The sequence below is a fragment of the Centrocercus urophasianus genome, unplaced genomic scaffold (genome assembly GCF_019232065.1).
Source record: "Centrocercus urophasianus isolate 14NV4802_14NV808 unplaced genomic scaffold, USGS_Curo_1.0 seq_38, whole genome shotgun sequence".
NCBI lineage: Eukaryota > Metazoa > Chordata > Aves > Galliformes > Phasianidae > Centrocercus > Centrocercus urophasianus.
In genome coordinates, this window is record NW_024884955.1 from 2077207 (window position 1) to 2098309 (window position 21103).

The 21103-nt window shown below is 45.2% G+C and overlaps 1 protein-coding gene across 1 annotated transcript; it reads left to right on the top strand.

The window, feature by feature from the left end:
* The first annotated feature begins 7229 nt into the window (after positions 1-7229).
* On the top strand, positions 7230-7892 carry BHLHE23 (basic helix-loop-helix family member e23). The gene has a single exon (XM_042832484.1). The coding sequence runs from the start codon at positions 7230-7232 to the stop codon at positions 7890-7892; it is 663 nt and encodes a 220-aa protein (XP_042688418.1).
* Positions 7893-21103: the final 13211 nt, after the last annotated feature.

The window sequence follows — 21103 nt, forward strand, 5'->3', positions numbered from 1 at the left end:
GCAGACAAATGTATTGCTACAGCCTCTGCATAAGACCCAAGCAAGCCCTAGCAAGTTGTTCATGATAGCAACTCCCTTAGAAAAGAATGGTCTTCCATATTTAATGCCTTCAGACTTTTATTTGCATATTCTATGTATATCCTGCTGCAGAAAGAATACTGAACTTGTAGAAGTCGGATGGGATCATGCTTTTTTTCCATTCATTTACTGCCCAACTTGCCTGGAATGAGGAAGGAGACGAGGCATCATGAGAACTGCAAATCTCATACAAGCAGTTTTCCTTGTAAATTCTACACGTTAGAAGCGAATGTCACCCGTTCTCTCCTGCTTCAGGACCTCAAGGACATGGGTTTCACTTGGGAGCCACAGGGCTCATGGAAGCAGCAGCTCAGTATTTGTGAGAAGTGAAACGTCTGGGGCATAAAAATCATCTCGGTGTGCCTGGACATCCATCTCCTCTTGTTAAATAATAAATAGACACCTAATGGAATTTAGTCTGACTGCAGGGTGCAGTGTGAGTGAAGGCAGAGCAGACCTGCACATTCCCCCTTACTTCATCATCAGTGAATAAATGGGTCACTGATGAATGGGATCTGAGTAAATCTCCATCCTTTCTGTTCTGTGGCAACAGAAACTCACTCAAACTCACATGACCTTGCTACAAAACACTACAGAGAAATATTACAAATGATCTCACCAGATGTTTCTACTCTGAGCTCAAGAAAACTTGAGGAAACAAAGTTTTTCATGCTAGAAATCCTTCATTTGCTTTTTAATTGTGCTGCAGAATGTCTTGGGACTCAGTCTTCCCCCACCCCACCCTTTCTTTTTTTTGTAATTTTCTATTTATTAATATTTAATCTCTGCATGGTGCAGAAGAAAATCATTTCTGCAATAACATCAGAATGGGAGGGTTAGAAATCAATAGCCAAGCTCTCACAAGACACATTCAATCCCTTCTTAATCCATTTTCGACTGCTCCCCCGTCTTATTGGAACAGCCAACTTTTCCCACACTCGTTAGGTTGGGATATTCAGATTGCAGGAGGGAATTGAAAAAACCCAGCAGTGCAGAAATCTCCATCCTGTGAAAGTCAGCAGAGGGAACACATCATTTGTCTTCGGCAAAGAAGTCTAGACCTTATCCTGAACCCAAATCCCTACTCTAAAACTTTTCTGATAGATAGCCGTGCCCCATTTCTGTGAATAGCAATGAGTCTCTCATCCTTTATCAGCTTGGAGCCACACTGGGACATCTCTCCCTCTCAATTTTTCCTAAAAGGCACTTGTCACATCCAGGCCTCTCAAGCATCACCTTTCCTAATGCATGGGTCAGTTCTGCAGAAAGGGAGAGCCAGGCAGGCACAACTGATGGGAGAAGTCAGTGTCTTAGAAGCAACGGAGTGCTGCACTTCCACTTTGGGCTCTGAGGACATGACAGAAGTCTCTCTTCAGTGCCAAACTGACGGTGCATGTATATTCACCCTGCACACCCCACTAGCCAAACCATGGCTGCACCTTCATCCAGCTTGGCATGTCCCCTCCTCCTGCCTGCCATCGCAGCCATCAGTGCTTTTTCACCAGCACGCTGGTGGCACACAGCCCCTGAAGCCAGGAGAAGACCTTGGAAGGGACATCTAGTTAGAGCTTCCAAAAGGCACAGTGACTTGATAGGAGAGCTGCTGCTCATAGGCATCAGAGCTGCAAAGAGCAGAGGAAGGCAAGCATTAAAAAGGGGCTGCGCTTAGCAGTTGTTTTGATTTCCACAGAGCAACCTTTTTCTAGGGCTCTTGGGGTCCTTTGTGTTTCTTTTTGCTCTTTAGGGGACGTTTCATGCCCTGGGATATAGCTTTGCAAGAGTATTTTTCCTGATTAACTTTTGCTGAAATATGTGCTTCCTTCTCCATGCGGTGACGTGTGGCAATAACCATGCACAGCGCTTTCCTTAACAAAAGTAACGATGAGAGCTGTAGCAAGAATGCAAAGGGTGCAGCTCAGCCTGAGCCTGCTGCAAGCAGACGTTTTACCAGCAGAGGGAACTGCAGACCGGGTAATCTTCCGGAGCTGCACACCGAGTCCCGGAGCTGCGCACAGGTAGACTTTTCAGGCAGCACCGCTGCTGCACTGGGCAAATTTGCTCCGAGAGTGGTGTGTGTGCAGGGACTGTGCTCAATTAATGCATTCAAACAGGAAGCCAGTTATGAACTCTGTACGCTGTATTAAATATATATATATATATATATATTTTTTTTTAGAAAGCAATCCTCCGAATTTATAGCCGTCTCCTTCTGCCACCTAGCGAAGGGAAAGTGTCTGAATACACAAGTGAGCATCTGAGCGCGTAAGCAAATTCTATCACAGAGGCTTCTACTTTTATAACAAATTTTGGAGGAAAAAAAAAAAAAAGCCTCAAAATAACCTTCCAGGCTGCACGTAGCTCTGCTTGCTCACCATTGGAAGGTCTCCTGCTCGCCCTTGGGGAACTGCTGCTGGTGCTCACTGAAGAGTGACACAGTACTGCTCGTTTCGTTGTGTTGAAACTCTTCAGGGTGCATTTATTTAACTCTGGTGGGCTTTCCAGGATCGAGTAGTAAAGGAAAATTTCACTGTCCTTCATAGTATTATGAATGAATAATTAGCACAGCCGCCGTGGCACTAAGCACTGACTCATTGCACAGCACCAAACATCTCAGGCAGGTTTTACAGTCAGAATCAAACCTCTTCTTAGCACCTAAGTGAGCTTTGGGCAGGATCGAGAGCAGGATGCCCAAAGTCCTGTGCCTTAACCATAAGATCTTCCCTCTTTACAACACAAAGAGTGCCCCTGCATTTTTGGGGATCTTTTCCCAGAAGGCCCAGCAGCACAATGGACAAGCGATAGTTCAGAACTCGGCAGAAATAACAAACCAGCAGACCAGCAGGCTGAGCTCTGCCTGCTTTTCCCTGCAAAGTATTGATCTATTACAGAATCACAGAATGTCCAGGGTTGGAAGGGACCTCAAGGGTCATGAATCTCCAACCCCCCTGCCACATGCAGGGAAGTGCTCTGAGTTTCTTTCCTCAGCCAATCCACAATTTGCAAATAGCCAGTATCAGCACAGCATTGCCATAAGCTGTGCTTCTTCTCCTGGATTTTTCTTGCCCATTTTCTACCATTACACCCGAGGGAAGAAGTGGACTGTGTTCACTCAGCAGGGCAGAATGACTCCACTCATTTCAGTACCATTTTTTCTAAGCACAAGACTATCTCACTCCCACAGCTTGGTGCTCAAACACATTCTGCTGTCCATGTATTTGTTTGAATAGAAGAAAAAGACTGCAGTGACAGCAGCCACTCGGAACAGGGAAGGTGTGCAAAATTCAGGGTGTGGAGTTCCAGCCCCAAACCACTCGTGGGGCTTGCTGTACCTGTCGGGCTTTTGGGTCTCTGAGCCTGAGGGATGGGCGCTGGTGGGCTGCTGGGCTCTGCTGGTCGCTAGGTGTCACCGTGGGACTTTCCAGCGCAGGGCCGTACCGTTTCTATCAAACACCCTTCTTCCCGGTCTCTTTTCAAGAGGTCCTGTTTTGTTGCTGTTCTAACACAAGAATCTGGCTGGTAAGGATGGGCATGGAATTTCTCTCCTCCTCTTTTCTAATAGAACAATATCCATTTGTGAACTGGTCCCCTGTCAAAACACTGCTAATGCAAAATCCAGCAAAATGACTACTGTTTGACTGTGGCAGTCACTGCAACTCTTTTAATCACTTTAGTCATAGATCCTAGGCAAACTCTGAGGTCGTTTATCTATTGTGTGCTAGACAACACATGGCTCTGAGTAAAGATCAGTGCTCCATAGCTTAGCCTTATCTTATTCCTGTTCTCAAGGTATTCTGATGCTAGCCAATGTAAACACTTGGAAGAGAGAATTTTCTTCAGTGTTCTTCCATGAGTTACCCCTTTTTGTTATTTATTTTGTCTTCTCTTTTTGTTGTTGTTCTAGTCTGACGTGTCAAACCCCAAATCAGATGTTCCTTTTTCTCAGATAGCAGCCAAAGCAGTTCTCAAAGAGAAAACACTGAAAATTTTCAAAGATACATATTCACAACTGAAATGTGAGCGAGAAGTCCAAAATAAATCCTTCCATGTGCATTTGATTTCAGATTCATACAGGCTTCAGATGATTTCTCTAAGACATGTATTTTGGGATTATATTAGGCAACAATCCTGTTCTGTTCTCTTGTAGTTGATAAAATCCTTAAAGAACTCACCTATTTATCAAATTACTACAAAAGCTTGCATGAAAAGCTGTTACTTCTAATTTTCAGTCCACACCTTCTCTCAGCATTACAGGGCATGCTTAGAAAGTTAGCACTACTTGTCTTGAGTCTTTATCATTAGAATTCCTATAATGGTGTCACACAGCCAGTCCTTCTCATTGCAAGATCTCAGCACATTGCAAAAAAGGTAAATCATCTCCAGCAGGAGACAATCTGCATTTAGCAGTCCCTGCACATCATTTTCATGGGAGTGATTTACGCCAGTGATAATTTTCTAGTACTTCCTCTGTCGTCTATTGTCACTTGGAGTCTTGGAGTGATCCCAGAGGTGAACGAAGTTACGCTGTGCTCACCTGTATTTGAAAGTCACCGTGAATGTGTACAGTGATCTGTCCCAGGAGTAGCTGAGTGGTCCAAATCTCATAAAACAATTAAGTGACTAAAACCAGTAATTGGTCTTCATGGTCTGATAAGTCCGATAAGGGCAGCAAAGAAGAGACATGACTGTAGATTCAGACGCCAGAGGCAAGGTAAGAGAAAATCAGTGAAAATATGATGGTCAAAACTTGTGTGCGGGTTGAGGGCCAGGCTTCACAGCACCTAATCTTATGTACTCTGCCATTCCGAAATGTGGAAACACAGTCTTCCAGATTTACATGCACAGAGGGAACAGCCTCATCAGGAAGCAGCTCTGCTACTGCGGGTGAGTGTGCATCTGTCACTGCAGATCTCGGCACTCCTGACTCTGATGTGGAGAAGGAAGAGAGAAGCTCGTCATTTCATGTTAGCACATTGCAGAAAGGGAGGTGATGGAAAGAGGACAGGCTAACTACACTAGGTAGAGGGTCTGATAAAAACAGAACACATTCTGGATAATCCTTGTGTCACGTTAACACTCAAGCTAGTGTTTATTTCTGTAAAAAACCTACCAGGTACATCTGCATCAACTGGTTGCATTTGCCTTTGGGCAATATCTACCTGCTGTACCTCTGCATCAGCACACATGCTGCATCCCATCCAAGCAGGCACAAAACATGGCCCCAGAAGCCCCCCCCAAAAAAACCACCAAAAAATTGAAATTGGGACCTCTTCCTGTTGTAGAAATTGGTCTTTCTCTTTCATCTCAGTGCAGGAACACAGGACAAAACACCCTCCTTATCCTTCTCTACGCCTGAGGGTGAGGGTGTGGGGTTTGGAGCACAAGTCATATGAGGAGCAGCTGAGGGATTGTTTAGTCTCAAGGAGGCTCAGAGGAGACCTTACTGCACTCTACAACTTCCAGAAGGGAGGTTGGGATGAGGAGGGGTTTGGCTTCTTCTCCCAGGCAACAGGACCCAAGAAAATGGCCGCAAGTTGTACCAGAGTTTTAGGTTAGACATAAGGAAGAACTTTTTCTCTCAGAGAGTGGTCGGGCACTGGAATGGCCGCGCAGGGAGGTGGTGGAGTCGCCGTCCCTGGCAATGTTCAAGAGGTGCCTGGATGAGGAGCTGTGAGATATGGTTTAGTGCTTGTGGTAGCGATGGTGATGGGAGGATGGTTGACTAGATGATCTTGCAGGTTGTTTCCAACCTTGTGATTCTGTGATTCTATGATTCTATGATACGCAGCTCTCACCACTGCCAGTGCCCACCTGGTGTTCTCCATAGGATTTCCCTGTGGACCAGACCTTCTCGCAGTCATGGCAGGGCTGATTTCTCTCACTGAAGGCCACTAGGCAACTGAAACAGTTAAGAAAAAGGGAGTTGTTTCCTTTCTGAGCTTCACACTCAGTTACCAGCACTCATAACAGGGAAGGACAGAATCCCTTCAGAGTTGGACTGAGTCACAAAGGATCACATTTCTTTTCCCGGTACAGGGAACAAAGGAGCGCAGTGAGCCTTTGAAGAAAATGGAACTGGATGGGGGCTCTGCCTTGAAAACCTCTCTCCACATCAGGTGCCTCCTCTGTCATCCTCGCCCACATCAGAGCCACCAGACCAGCATGCCATGCCCACCGCTGTCAAGACCTTGCAGAACTGCCTCCAATGCAACACGTACCACTTAGTGACTGGTGGTCCCAAGTGTGAGGATGAGGTGGTGTTCACTTGTCTGGTTTTCCATGACCATGACACTATTTCTGTTCCCACTCATTTTTCACTGCCTTTTTTAACCCCGGTTTTTCAGCCCAGGCCGTCCCGGCTGCGGGAGGACCCCCATCTCCACAAGTACACTTATCAACTCTTTGATAACATTCCACTTAGCAACTCTTTGATAACACTCCACTTACCAACTCTTTGAAAGGGTAGATAACTGCAGGACAAGGGGGAATGCTTTTAAGTTGATGGAGGAAATATTTAGTTTGGATGTCAGAGGGAAGTTCTTTACTATGAGAGTGGTGAGGTGCTGTGGATGCCCCGTCCCTGGAGGTGTTCAAGGACAGGTTGGATGGGGCCCTGGGCAGCCTGGTCTACTATTAAATGTGAAGGTTGGTGGCCCTACATGTGGCAGGGGGGTTGGAGATTCATGATCCTTGAGGCCCTTTCTAATCCTGGCCATTCTGTGAAGTACAGACTCCCTTACAGCCACACAGTTGAGTGCAGTCCTTGGAGTAGCACGAGCGCGGGGCTGGAGCTGCTTTCTCAGCTATGTACCCCGCGTGTGAGCTCCGCTGTCACGATTTGTGTCAGGGGAACGGCGCAGTGCCACTACAGCACGCACTCCTGCGCGCACCCGCCCTCCACCCACAGCCGCCCCGTCCCGCGCTGCCTCAGGCGGCGCCGCCTCAGGGCTGGCGGCCGCGGGGCGCTCGGTGCCCGCAGCGGGGCGCTGCCCGCCGCCCCTCGCTGCCCTCTGATTGGACGGCGGGGGAATCCCGCCGGGCCGCTCTCCGCTATATAAAAGGGCGGCGGGGCCGCCGTCGCCTCACTGCCCGCCCTCAGCGCGGAGCGGCGGGGCCGCCTGCTGTCGGTTCTTTTCGGCGCTGAGGCGGCGGCGATGGCCGAACTCAAGTCGCTGGGCGGCGAGGCGTACCTGGCGCTGGCCCCGGGCTACGGCCCGTCGGCTTTCGCTTACGGCGGCGCCGAGGGCCCGCGGGGCGCCTACGCGGGGGGCGGCGGGGCGGACTTCCACCCCGGGGCGCTGGGCAAGTCGGCGGAGAGCAGCGGCGAGCAGAGCGGCGACGAGGAGGACGGCTTCGAGGCCGGGGTGAAGGGCGGCGCGGCCTTCGAGAGGGAGGGCAAGCTGAAGGCAGCGGCGCTGGGCAAGAAGCCCAAGGAGCAGCGCTCGCTGCGCCTCAGCATCAACGCGCGGGAGCGGCGGCGGATGCACGACCTGAACGACGCGCTGGACGGGCTGCGTTCCGTCATCCCGTACGCCCACAGCCCCTCGGTGAGGAAACTCTCCAAAATCGCCACCCTGCTGCTGGCCAAGAACTACATCCTCATGCAGGCGCAGGCTCTGGAGGAGATGCGGCGGTTGGTGGCCTACCTGAACCAGGGCCAGGCCCTCAGCGCCCCGCTGCCCGCCACCCTCAACCCCTTCGGACAGACGGCCGTGTATCCCTTCACCGGCACGGCCTTGCCCGGCTGCCCCGAGAAATGCACTGCCTTCACAGGAGCCGCCTCTGCACTCTGCAAACACTGCAGCGACAAGCCTTGACTTCTGCCTTCTCCGGGCTTCTTCTCGGTTTATTTTTCCTTTTTTTTTTTTTCTTTTTTTTTTTTTTCTTCCGTGCTTTTTTCCCACCACCATCAGCCCCGGCTTCCTACCATCAGTTAAGTCTGGGTTTTCTTTTTTTTTTTTGTTTTGTTCATTTCTCGTATACTTCCCCCTGGACCTCATATTGGAAACATTTGGCCATTACACCGACCCAAAAAGCACACTCGTTACTAACTCCGTTTAGTTCTCCCCCTGTGCAGCTTCATCCATAGAGTCGTTTCCTTCCCGCGCTGTTAGTGGACTGTGCACATAACATTTCTGCTTGTGAAGTTCTTGAGCAGTTCTTAAACTGAACTCCAGAAACACGGAGAGGGGGGAAGATCTGGAGGTGGAAACCTCAGTGGGATTTTTTGGGGGCCATAGTTGATCTGGGTTCGAAACAGCTTAGAAGAAACAAAACCCAGCCCCAAAGCTATGCAATGTTTCAGAATGGCACGTAAACTAGAGGGGTTCCTATGTAGCCAGATGGGGTTTGACTGCGCCCACGAATCCCAGTGCAAATGTCGTTTGCTTGGCTTGTGGGAAGGAGGAAGCTTGGTGCCCCTGATAAAATTATAGATGCTTCAAAATAAGATGCAGTCTTGTGCTTTAAAAAAAAGAAATTCTTGAACTGAGGGAAGTCTTGATTGTATGCTAATGCCTGCTTTTTGCCTGTTTCTCAGCGTGGTTAAGTTTTCCAGGTTTTCCAAAGCCTTTGCTCATCATGATAAACAAACAAAAAAGTCACTTAACATATTTATATGTATTTATAATAAATAAAAGACATGAATAACTGTTTTCTCTGTCCTACATGTCTCTAAAGCCAGCTGGTAGTCGGAGCACAGCCCCTGCTGAAGTCAGTTAAAGAGATGCTGCAGCAGTGCTTCACAGGGTACCAGTGTGAAGTTAGGTGAACAATCGTACTTTGAAAACCTTTTGGACATTCAGCTCCTTATCAGCAGGGATTTGGGATTTCTCTGCAATTTGTTTCATGAATCCCAAGCACCCAAAAGGTGCTCACACCTGACATTTACAGTTAAGCAGCCTGTAAGTATGTCAGATTTAAGTTGTGTATTTCAGCTCTTGCTGGAGAATGCCTTGCCCCCAGCAGTGGAGCTGTGTTTAGAAGGGGCTGCTCTAGCACAGAACGTAGCTCCCAGGATTCTCATGTGAAACGTGGCAGGGAAGGAAGTTGCTAAAAGATTCTGCTCATCCCTTTGGCTTGGTCTTCTGTTATGTTTGCAGCTTGATCCTAGACCTGCGTGTGGTTTGGGCCACTTAATGTCACAATTAATGAATAATCTTGCCAAGTATTGACTGTGTTAGTGCAAGTTACCAAGTGGGTACTTTGCTGGCCAAGTTTTTAATGTCGCTGTGCTGGTTTACTTTGGTTTTGTTTTATTATATTTAATGCTTTGGTGCCTTGTGTGCTTCACTAATGATTATATAATCATAATTGAAGTACATTCAGTGATTTCTGTTCAGATCGGAATACCCGCCCTGTGTCAGAGCAAGCACATAAACTGGTACAGTTGCAGCCTGAGGGGCTCGAGCTGTCCATGGCCATTTGTGTTAGGAGTGGGGTGTAACTATTTAGGGTTATTAAACCAATTTCCATGGCTGTCGTTAGTGTTATGCTAATTTGAAAAGGACTGCCGTCCCTCTCAAGCCACTTGTCCGTGGCACTTCGTTTTAATTAATACCTATCCAAAAGACTTTTTGTTTTGGAAAATGAATGTGTGATTCAGCTTCATTCACAAACGCGTATTTGAGATTAGATCTTGCTTATTTCCATTCTTGTACCTTCCTCTTTTTTAACAGGAAAGTTTATCTGTTGTACCTCGTTCAGAAATTCTTGAAATTGTTCTTAAAAAGGCATCTGATGAAGTGAAAGTCAACCAGAGCCAATACTGAAGCACAAATGACTGGAAGCTGCAAATCAGCAACAGTCATTCGATATTTTGCAGGCTGAGTTGTTGTCAGAAACTATTTGGAGGAGGGAATCATGATCTTTATCTAGACGTTCATTAATTCTGTTTAAAATCGTTGAAAATTGAACAGTTGTGAATATTTAAATGGCAAGTGGTTGAATTGCTCAGTTCTCACCAAAACTGAAATAGTTGGAGTATGAAATATTCAACAGCTTCATATTAAATGAGTTTGTTTTGGTGAAAAAATTGTAACAACGGAATTTATAATTGCTTTTTTTCTCAGCTAATTATATTGAGAAGTGTCTCATTGTAATTTCCGAGCTGAGAAAAGTCTTCATAGTCTTACAGTTATTTTTGGAACAATCATTTTTAGTACAGTGATTAACTTCTGCAATTTCCTTGAGAAAAAAAGCCTGCTTATATTGCCATATCTACCTGGAATCCTAAAATCAACCTTCAGAGGGTCCTTGAAATATTATGAAGGCTCTTTGAGAACCCACTTTGAATTAAGTGATTAATTAATTTCAAATGCAGAAGTTAAAGCTTTTATTTAAGAAAGCTTTAATAGGGAAAAAAAACAGAAAGCTCGAGTAAGTACTGTTAAAGGCAAGCTATTGAAAACAGGAATGTAGAAATTATCAAAGCAATACTACAGAAACTCGTAAATAATTATGAACATCTAATTTAAAGAGTAATTAATTTCAAAATGGAAGGAAACTCGTTCATAGTCCTGCCTGCAACAAAGTACTGCTGAACTGCAGCTGACTGCCTTCCAGCTCACTGTGAAAGTTCACTTCTGGGAGTTGTTTCCAGCCGCTGTGGGCTTGCAGAATTTTCACTCTTATGCAGAGCTGGAACCCATACAGAGCCCTCTGTGTTTCCTGCTGACAAGAAGGCATCTAGTTGGACGTGATGCACGCTTTGTGTTGGGCTGCTGCTAATACTGCTGCTAAATGAATGCCAGGTAAGCCAGGCTTCTGGCTGTTGCATTTGTGTGTGTGAAGCATCACTGTTAACCCTGCAGGTGTGCGTGGTTATGGTGAGGAGATCCCACGACTTACTTCTCAGTTGGTTTTTCCCCACTGGCATATGAAAACAAAAAAAAAATAAATATATATATATATATTGTGTTCCACGGAAGGTTTTATGTCTATTTTTTCGGCTAGTGTTTCAGAGAATATAAAGGAAGGACTTCAAAATGCTGAAATCTCTTTTTCTGCTCTCACGTCCTTGTTAAGATTCCTGCTTGCTTTTTATAAAGGACTTACGGCGTGTGCTCGGATGGAACTGAAATACAGATCATGTGTTCTAATCTACCTGTTATCCTGTATGTTCATACTTGACAGAAAAAGACATTGCCAACTTTAATTAAAGATAATATATTGTTTTCTAACTTCACTCAGTTTTTCTTTAAATTCCAAAAACAGCCAGATTCAGTCTCATTAGGAAGAGATGGAAAGAGGAGATGCTGCCCACCTGCTTGTTGCTTCTCTAGTTCTTCCAGTCACCGACCACAACAAAAGTTTCATCAACCAGTGTAACATTAGTAAGAGGAACTTGGAAGCTGCTGTCAGTTTGCCCCCATCAGCCCAGGTTTGGCATTAACAATCTGATGATGTCTTGAGCTTGCGAGATAAAATGTTGTTGAACCATATACTGCAAAGCAACAGGTTTAAGGATGCTGCACCTGCCTTCCTCAGGTACCAGCAAACAGTTAAACCAGTTGTTTCCAGGAAGAAGCCATGGGAATCCTGCAGTTTTCCTTGCTCTTCAGTCCTTGTGCTGTTTTTCTGATGGGCCATCATAATATCTGTGTTGTTGCTTTGCTGATCTCATTTCCCAGGCTTTAGGAAGCAATTGATCATTATTCTCAGATCATTTGCAGGGTCGTTCTTTACATCTACTTTTCTATTTTTTTTCCACTTCAAAAAAGAAGTTGGCACATTACAGGAATGAAACAAATGCAGGGTCCAATTCTGCTGCTGTGTTACTAATTGGTGATATTTCTGGTGATGTTAGTGAAAATAAGATAGGACCTGATGCTCCAGAGCTCAGTGGTGCTTTCTGAAACCAGCACAACGCTGCCCTCTGTAAGAGGCTCCACCGGACCAGGAAAATCTGTGCAAGCTTGATCCCTTTACCGCATTAGCCTTGCAGCAGAACTGAAAAGCATAGGGCACGGTGGATAAAGACTACACTTAAAAGCCTCCACAGCTCGTCAGCAAGCCTGCTTACTGCCAGCACAGGAGCAGAAGAGCTGCAGTGCACGATGGAAGGCTGAGCTCTGGACAGCAGCTTTCCTTCCGCTTTGTTACCACTCAAATTACTGTGCTTGCAATTCAGGAGATGCATTCAAACAAGTGTTTCCTGTGCGTGCTCCTGAAGATTTGATACTGCAGTGTTATTGAAACTTTGCAGCATGATTTTTACTTGTGCTTGTTGCCTACCGTACGAACCATCAGCAGAGCAAGCACTGCTCACATCTCGAAGGGAAAGATTTTGAAAGGATACTAGAATGCACCACGCCATATCTCTGATTTTCAGTACTGCTATTACTCTGTTGTCTGGGAGAATTTTGATTAGTATTGTACAGTAAACTCTGTTTTGTTTTCTCTAATCCTGATTAAGGCTAGAAAAGACTCTTGATTACAGTAATTTTAGTAATGTAAATTTGGTTGTGATATGTCTTTATCTGTAATCCCCTTTGGCATCCCGTTCAAAGGGAGATGAAAAATTCAGGGATTTAGAACGTTTAAATCAGTCCTTCCATGGATGCTTCTCATTCAGTTGTTCTCCTCCATGAAATAAATTCATAACGCATACATAACAAAATGCTTTGCTATCAGAGTAGATGTGCTTGCAAAGGTTTTGATTTCTTTAGAAGAAAAATAGTTTGATATCAGGCATTTTCTCTTTATTAAGGAAACAAAGAAACAAAATGGAACCAATATTCAAAACAAAGAATATATCTGGAAGATCTTCACCATTCACTCAAATGTTTTGAATGGTTGCTCCCCCTTCACCTCTATATATTCTTTTCAGAGTCAAAATTTACATTTTACATTTACTCTTTTTCATTACCTCAAGCTCTTAATGTTTTCTATTTATAATTATGCAGCTTTTAAATTATCCAATTCATTTTAAATGTTTCCTGCAATTATGAACAGTAAAACTTGAGTTAATGTTCATTCCTGAAATGCTAAATGCTTCCCAGAGTAACTCCCAGCATTTCTTCAAAGCCAAAGATATTAATCTTATGTGTTAATGATGAAAAACAGTAATTTTCAGGGACCTTTAGCTGTGCTGTTTCAGACAAAAAATAAAAAAAAAGGTTTTAATATTTACTCAAGATACTGAAAGCAGAATAAAGATGTGCAGCAGACAAGCTGCAGGTACATAGGATCTTATAGATGGGAACAGGAGCAGGGCTGTCTGCAAACTGCCTGCCCTCGTGGAGCAGCTAAATGTATGTTTATTATTTAACAGCTTATTTTAACTGTAAATATTTAATTTCATCCGTGATTCGTGTTCATTAGAGCCTGCCTCATTAATGCCGTTTGTATTTGCTTAATTTCTGTCTCCTGACGCTGGCGCTGATGTCGTGTGTGTTTATAGACAGCGATATGGAACTGCACCGTGAATATAACCCAACCTTCCTCAGCCACCAATGGGAAAAAAACTCTTTGCTCTTTTGCCTGGAGTATTTCAAAGGCAAAAACATGGCCGAGCAAACAAACATCACCCAGTTTTTTTCCTCCAAGCCCACTTTTGTCTAAAGTAATGAGGCCATAGTCAGTTGGCTCCAAAAAGCGTCGTGATTTAGTATGACGTACAGTGAATCATTGCAGATCCATTCGGACTGCATTCGTTATTTTAATGAGACAGAGGCAAATCTGTTTTTTGGCCGCAAACCTTAAGATGCACGCATAATGCGAAATGTTTGCTGATTGCCACAAGGCAACTGACATGACGGATTTTTATCGCCATCATTACGTGGCTTAAAAACTCACTGCCTCCCAAGATATTTAGCCCCTGCTATTTTCTCCTGCGAGTGACACAGAAGTTGCTGTGCTGACATTTAAAAGCAAAAACAACAAAAAAAAAAAGCTTATCTATTTAATTTCAGTGCTTATTAAAGCCTCGCACCACCTCCCAGGGTCCGCACTTCTTAATTCCTGCTTTCACATAGAAGCAGGGAAGCCCCCGCCGCAGCGCGGTCACCCAAAAAAGGTCACAGTCAGTTGGGCGACAGCGGTGCGAGGTCCCCACCAGCCTTTGCTTGATGTAGGATAAGACATGACAATGAGGCAGGCATATCTTTGCACAAGCAGTAATCACAGTAATGGCGTTCCTAAGAATTTACCAGTGCTGAACTTTTCTGTGCGCTGCGGCACTATTTCCTCTGCTTCTGCAGTACCAGCAAGGAAATTGATTGTGCTTGTGTTTGCCTTCAAGCAAGCGGCAGTCAATTGATTATTGATGGAAATCTCTCTTAAAACGAGGCTGTGTTGATATATGCAGTTATTCTGCGCAGATGTTGCATGTGCCTAGAATGCACATCCACATGCATGTTGTACTGATGTGTCTTTAGAACACTTTACACAGGTGAGCATGCATATACCTGTGGTTTATGTACCCAGCGTGTCTGTTTTCCACCAGCTGTCAGCAGCCTTGCTGGAATGCTGTTATGTTTGCATGAAGCTTTGAGCAATATCATCTGGCTGCGGCACCAAGTGCCATTGCACAAAATCCACGCGACTCCTGCAGAGTTACTCTGACCCATGCAGGCCAACCAATCAGTGAATTATATTTCTCATCTCATTTTACCCTCTATAAAGAAAGCAGTGTTTTGGGAGGGGATGTGAGAGGCTGTTTGTTTCCCATTCTGCAATTGGCGGTTTTGCAGACAGAAGATGGAGAGCCAGCGATATCTTTGCTGTTACTGGATTCCAAATGGATGCATCCTATTCTTATTGATTTGCTTGATACCAGGTAAAAGTGTCATACATTGTGCTATTGATGGAGATGTCATCGAGAAGTCTTTGTGCCATTGGTTTGAGAATTGTATTACCTTAAGTGTTTTTTGTCTCCTGGCAGCTTCAGTGTAAAGGAAACCATGCAGCTGACAGCCATAGTGGGAGTGCTCAGTGTTTACAGCAGAACTGGGGCTGTAGGGGAAAAAGATGAAAATCTCTTGCAAAATGTTAAAATGGCTGCTGACTTAGAGGCCTCTGGGTTACTTTTACATCCTCCCCAGTGTCCAAGAAAATACAATTTTACTTGTAACAAGTTTTCTCCCCTTGGCTTATTCCCTCTCCTGCCTCAATCAGCTGCCTGAAAGATTGGAGGACAGGAAACACTTTAGTTACAGGAGCTCTATTACTCCTAACATTGCTTTTTGCAATTGAATGTGGCACTGCACAGAATAATCTTGGTTCTGGAGACTGCGCAGCAGGCAAATGTGCTCCTCAGTGACTTGACTCCTCTCTGCGCCTGCGGAGCAACACCAAATCGCTTCCAGCAGTTCACAAATAACCTTTGGAGAGGTAAACAGCGCAGCAAAGAGTACTTCTGAAATGTCTCTCGCCTTTGCAGATGCTTGAGGTTCTTCATACCCAATATGTCCCTGAAATCAAGACCCAAGTGTTTTCTCAGGCAAGATTTTCCTTTCCTTTCTGAGCTTTTGTGTGCACCTGTTAGGACCGCGCTCCTTCTCCAAGTACTCCCTTAATCACGGGATCCCTCAGTGGGATTCTGAATCCAACCTGCAAACAGAACAATTTCTGTATAAACATGTGAATAATAATGCTCAACCACATTGAATGCTGTATGTAGTGTCTCTGTCTGTAGGTATTTATTTGTTTTTGTCTTTAGAGTCGAGCCAAATTTGGAAGCACTATCTGATCATTTTAGTGAAATTCTCTTGCTTTTTACGTCCTTCCCCAGTTGCCTTGCCCTGAGGCATCAAAAAGATCAAGGCATTTGCCTATGGACAGCACTGACTTGAGTGAGCAGCTTGCCGTATTTGAGCTCAGCTAATCTTAGCTCGCTGCTTCCCTGAGCAAGCTGCACATAGGCAGCACCAGCCCTGACATTCGCTCTGCAGGCTCAGGGTCCTGGGCACGAAGAGATGCTCTTGCGGCAGTGGTGTCACCCAGTCCTCCTCCCGATTCCTTCTGCAGCAGCCACAGCCGATGGATATGGAGGTGTGGCTGCACTGTGGTTGGTTCTAGCAATATCCCGGTGCCGTGTTAGCCTGGGGCGATGTGAGCCTGCTCAGGGATCAGCCGGCCCCCAGCTGCTTCTGGAGTGGGGAAGCATAAAGGTGGCTCCAAGCCACTTTTGTCTGCCAGCCGTTGTCTTGCGCTGAGCACAGTCGATTCGTGGGCGAGAATCTGGGCCAGGGTTTATGAAATGCAGTGCTATAGAAACCTGCCCTCTGCAAAACACTGCTGGCGTCTGAATGCCCTCTGCTGGAGATGGCAAAGGTGCTGCCCGAGATCCTGGCTCTGTGTGTGAGAGCAGCGGGCTGTAACAGTAAGTGTCATCACCAGGCTGTTCTCCACTGCTTGCTCTGCATCTCTGTCACCGCTTCAGCCACAGGCTTGTGCCCTAAGAGGTCTGCTCAAAGCTGATAACCCTGGGACAGAAGACTGATGTGCCTTTGGAATAGGAAATGCTCTGGCTGAACTGGCTGAACGTCTCTTCATTTTTATTTTTACAACCAAAGCAGGCCTTTGGAACATTTTCTGTTTGTGTCACATCCATTCTCCAGCCTTGCTTTTCTGCTTAAGGCTGCCTCTTTTCTGTCTCTTGTCCTGAGGTGGTTGTGCTTGCACACCTCTGTTCTCCCTCTCTGTTTGACACTGGAGACCCTCTGCTCGCTTAAACCTGTCCATCACAATTCAGGGATCTGTCCCATGGCAGAGCAAGCAGAGTGTCTTCATTCATTTGGCAGTCAAGTAGTGGCAATTACACATATTTTCTCTTCATTCTCTGCCTCTTCATTTTCTCTGGGAAAACATTTTAACTAATTTATGGAGTAGTTATTCCGGTTTTGCATGTGTGCAAGTAAATGAGCATGTCATTTGTCTTTGTAAGCAAGAGAAAAAATTATTTTCTGATGGAAAGATAATGGAAACACACTGAGGTTGAGAGAAGGGCTTTATTAGGAAGGTGCAGCTTGACAAACAGGATTCCTGCATCCCTAGAGACCAAAAAAGTCTCTGGGATCAGATTGTTGTACCTAACTCAGCATCTAGAAGTCAGACATTTAATCCAGCCTAGGCTGCCTCCGTGCTGAGGAATAGCAGACAACTGTTTCCAAGGGGTTTTTCATGTCACCATGGAATAGGTGGACAAGTCACTTTTTGGGGCTGCTCAGCTCTTGACATTGGCTGCAGAAGCTATGCTGGTAGCGTAGAATAGATATGCAGTTTTTGGACATCTAAACCCTGCCGTGAAGCCTCCTCCTAGAGTGAGGAGTGAAAGTGGGAATTTAAAGGGTTGTGATTTTGTAGCATTTAGAATAAACTGGCCCCACCCACAAAGCAGCCCGTCAGCAGTAAGAATAACCCAAGGCAACGTGAAATTAAAAGCAGCTTTCATGAAAGCCACCAAGGGAAAGTGTTTATATCTGCAGGGAGCACGTCTGGTCAGTAAATAACACGGGGTAATAACAATGAAAGAGATTAATGAGTAGGGGTAAATGGGCAAATTATACTGAGCAGCCTTAGACTGAGCTCTCCAAGCAGGTGGGTCGTGTAGTGCCCAGCTCAGAGCACGCCTTGGGTTGGAAAGCCCTGCTGAATAGCACACCCTGATTTTGTGGCACAAGATGTGTGGCTGGGTGAAGTTACAACTGCACCTCCCTGCTGCCCAACTGCTGTGGGCTGAGCGTAATGCTGTGTGGTGCAATAAGAGAACGATTGGTAGAAACCAACTGACGCCAACAGTGATAAACCCCGATAAATAACTGCACCTGTAGGGAGGTTCTGTACCTGAGAACACAGCAATTAGTAGCGTTTCTGAAATCTATAGCATGGCACTGCGTTAGAAGTTCACTTCTGGTTAATATAAAGTGAAAGAGGCCCAACACAGTGCATTATTCTGGGGCTCCTGCAAACAGATTCCAAGGAAGCTGTGAAGCTGTCATGCTTTGTAAAGGCTACTAAAAGGTTACAGATTTGGTTGCTACCATTCTAAGCTCAGTTGTGTTTTTAAGGTATTTCCTTTCCTCGGATGGGTGATGCTTTAATTGGTGTCTGTGACTTCCTAGTGTTCCACAGGGCAGCAGAGCAGGCGCTGACCCACGATGGCACCGTATTTTACCGTCGAGTCTTGATCCCATGGAAAACATCCTTAATGTCCCCAAAAGCACAGCAGCTCTGCCACCCGAGCTGCCTCCAGAGCGTGAAATTCAGTGATGGAGTGAGGGCGGAGAGAGTCATCGCGTTTAACCCGTGGCTGCCACATTTTTCATCCTTACAAGGGCGTTAGATGCAGTAAAATGAGCTGTGGTGGAAGCGTGCATCTCCCTGAAGTGGGCAAATGATAGGTTAAGAGAAAGCGAATGAAAGATAAGATTAATAGCATTTATCGTGGCAGATAGACTCGCAGTTTGCTAATTAAAGATGTTAGAACATAGAAGCAGCCAAGGATCAGTGGCTTTTAATGAGGATGTTGTAGGGTGATTTAGGTCTAATTTTCTGCTTAATAAGGCTGGTTTAAAAAGTAATTTTGTTGGGATGTGACTCTTCTAAACCTGTTCATTATCAGTGATGGGACTTCACTTCAACACTCCAGGAAATGTTGTGTTTAATTAATATTGTGTCGGCAAGTGGATATGCTGACAGATGAGAAAAAAATTGATGAAGAACTTTCAAGGACATTGACTTCATTACGCAGCTTCATTATAGCCTGAATAACTGGCTAAATATGTCATTGGAAAGATAATGTCCGCTTTTAACTCTTCTCTGTATGTTGTTTGTGTGAGTAAGCAGGGTATGTTCTCAAAATATCTATCACTGGGGAAAAAAAGCAGTATCCAGGGATCCGTTCTGGAATATTTTCTCATTGCTACCTTCTCTTTATTAGATTTCCAATGGATGGTAGAGCATGTAGAGCAAAGTGCTGTTAATTACTTGCATTTATTTATTAATAATTTTGTTTGACCGGAAGAAGAATTTACTGAGTGAAGTTCTTCACCATAGGGGTAGTTTTGCACTGCACCCCTGGGGTAAGGATAGAAATGAATTTAAAAGGTTTTATTTCTCAACGTAAAATACCACCCTAAGGTGTATGGAGTGATTGATCAGAGCATCTGTTAATGGAGATTTATTTACCTCTATCTGGCCGCTTTGTCAACAGAAGGGCAATGAATGTTTGTCCATTTAAAGCCCATAATCTTACATACAAAAAAAAAATGTTTGCTCACTTAATGCATCTGGGCTTACTGGAGCCAAATTAAGCATCTAAAAATGTTCAAAATACTTCACCCTGGCACAGAGGAGATCACAGCAGTCTGAGTGCATCATAGCAAAGTTGCATATAGACATGGAATAGTTCCTTACCCCGTGATGGAGGACCAGGTCCTGACTGTTACTTGAACCAAGAAAGATCTTACTATTTCCCATGCAAAACTCAGGTGCCTGGAGGAAAGACAACAAAATGTTTTCCGCTAGGCTTAGAAGAGAAGCACTAATTCCAGCCCTGACAGAGCAGTCTGACCTGCCAGGCTTCCCTACAGCTCTTCCCTAGAGCATCCTTTGGCTCTTTAAGTATTATCTTTGCTAACAGACTCTCATTTTTGCCATAACTATAGTGAAGCTGTGAGAAAGTCACCCCAGGAAACAATTTGATGAGGAGAGAATACTAAGTTTAATTAACCTTTGGACCAAGGGCTGCTGTAATATCTTGCTTGTAAAATAGCTTGTGGCCACACTTCACCACCTCACCAGACTTTCAACCAGAAAATACAGCAGCAGGACCCAACTGTGACCTTAGAGAAGTCAGACTGGGATCTGCCAATCCGTAATGTGAGATGTTTTGGAGCAAGAAAAAATCCTTCAAATCTGATCTTTTAGACAGACTGGGAGAGAAGGAGAGAAAAGGAGAAAAAAAAAAAAAAAAAGCACTGAACACATGGTGTGGAGCAGAGTTTACCTGGAGGATACATAAAGGCATCCAAAGGGTGTCTCACCAGCTTTCTCAAGAAAAACAGGTCAAGCAGCAAACCACTGACTTACCCTGTGTTTCGATTACTCCTTCTTTGAGAAATAAGAGTGGGTAAAGAAGGGGAGGAAGAAAAAGAAAGAGCAACCTTTGAGGCTGAAAACAAAAGCAGAAAAAAGTGTTTTCAGCCCTAATCATTAGGATATCAGCCAAGAGACTTGGGCCAGGCAGGGGAACAGGGAGAGGCGCTGACTGCAGGCGACAGCTGGAGTTTATCTGATGCGTCAGCTCTCTTTAGCACCTCCATTTTGTGGCTGCTGTCACCTTCAGATGACGACTTTTGCGGGTTGGGATTCACTAAAGCATCCTGCTACATCAAGGCTTTGTCCCCATTCCTGTATGTGCCTTAACGTTCTTATTCCCCATTGCTGCAGGGGGACAGGAGAGTGTCTGTGTGTCCACAATCCTTGGGCATGTGCTCAGTTTGGCCCTCACCCAACACCTTTCGAACTCTGCCCACATGGCAGTTACCACTAATAATGACTCATTATTTTTCTACCCTCAGTATTAAAGCAGGCAACACTCAGACCAACTGTTCAATGAAAGAGTAGCAGATAGCATCCTGTCATCACCACGAATCTGAATGCACTCTGGCACCTTATGCTGTCTGGAGAAACTCAATAATATATCCCAGGTTTGGAAAAGAAGAAGGGAAGAATGAGAGCAGTCAATCCCCACGTAGGTTTGCAGCATGTGTAACAACCTCCCTAATGGGTCGTTGTGGGATTGAGACCTCAGGACCTGCAGGCACGGTCATGTGGTTCTCACACGTCACCATGGGAAAATGGCATGCAGAGCTCTGTGCATCACCTTCACCACACATGCCTTGGAAAAATGCAGGGATTTTGTTCCTTAGAGACAGCAGGAAATAGCTGGGGGTGGTACTGCAAGGTGCCACTGGATGTGCCATTATCACCTGTCAGGGATTTCTGATGGAAACACTGTTGACAGAGCGGCAGCAAGGGCCAAACAGCTCTGAGATGAAAGATCAAGGTCTTACCCACCCTG

Bases quoted from the DNA above. Each gene is read 5' to 3' on its own strand.
- BHLHE23 (XM_042832484.1), top strand. From the start codon at position 7,230: ATGGCCGAACTCAAGTCGCTGGGCGGCGAGGCGTACCTGGCGCTGGCC.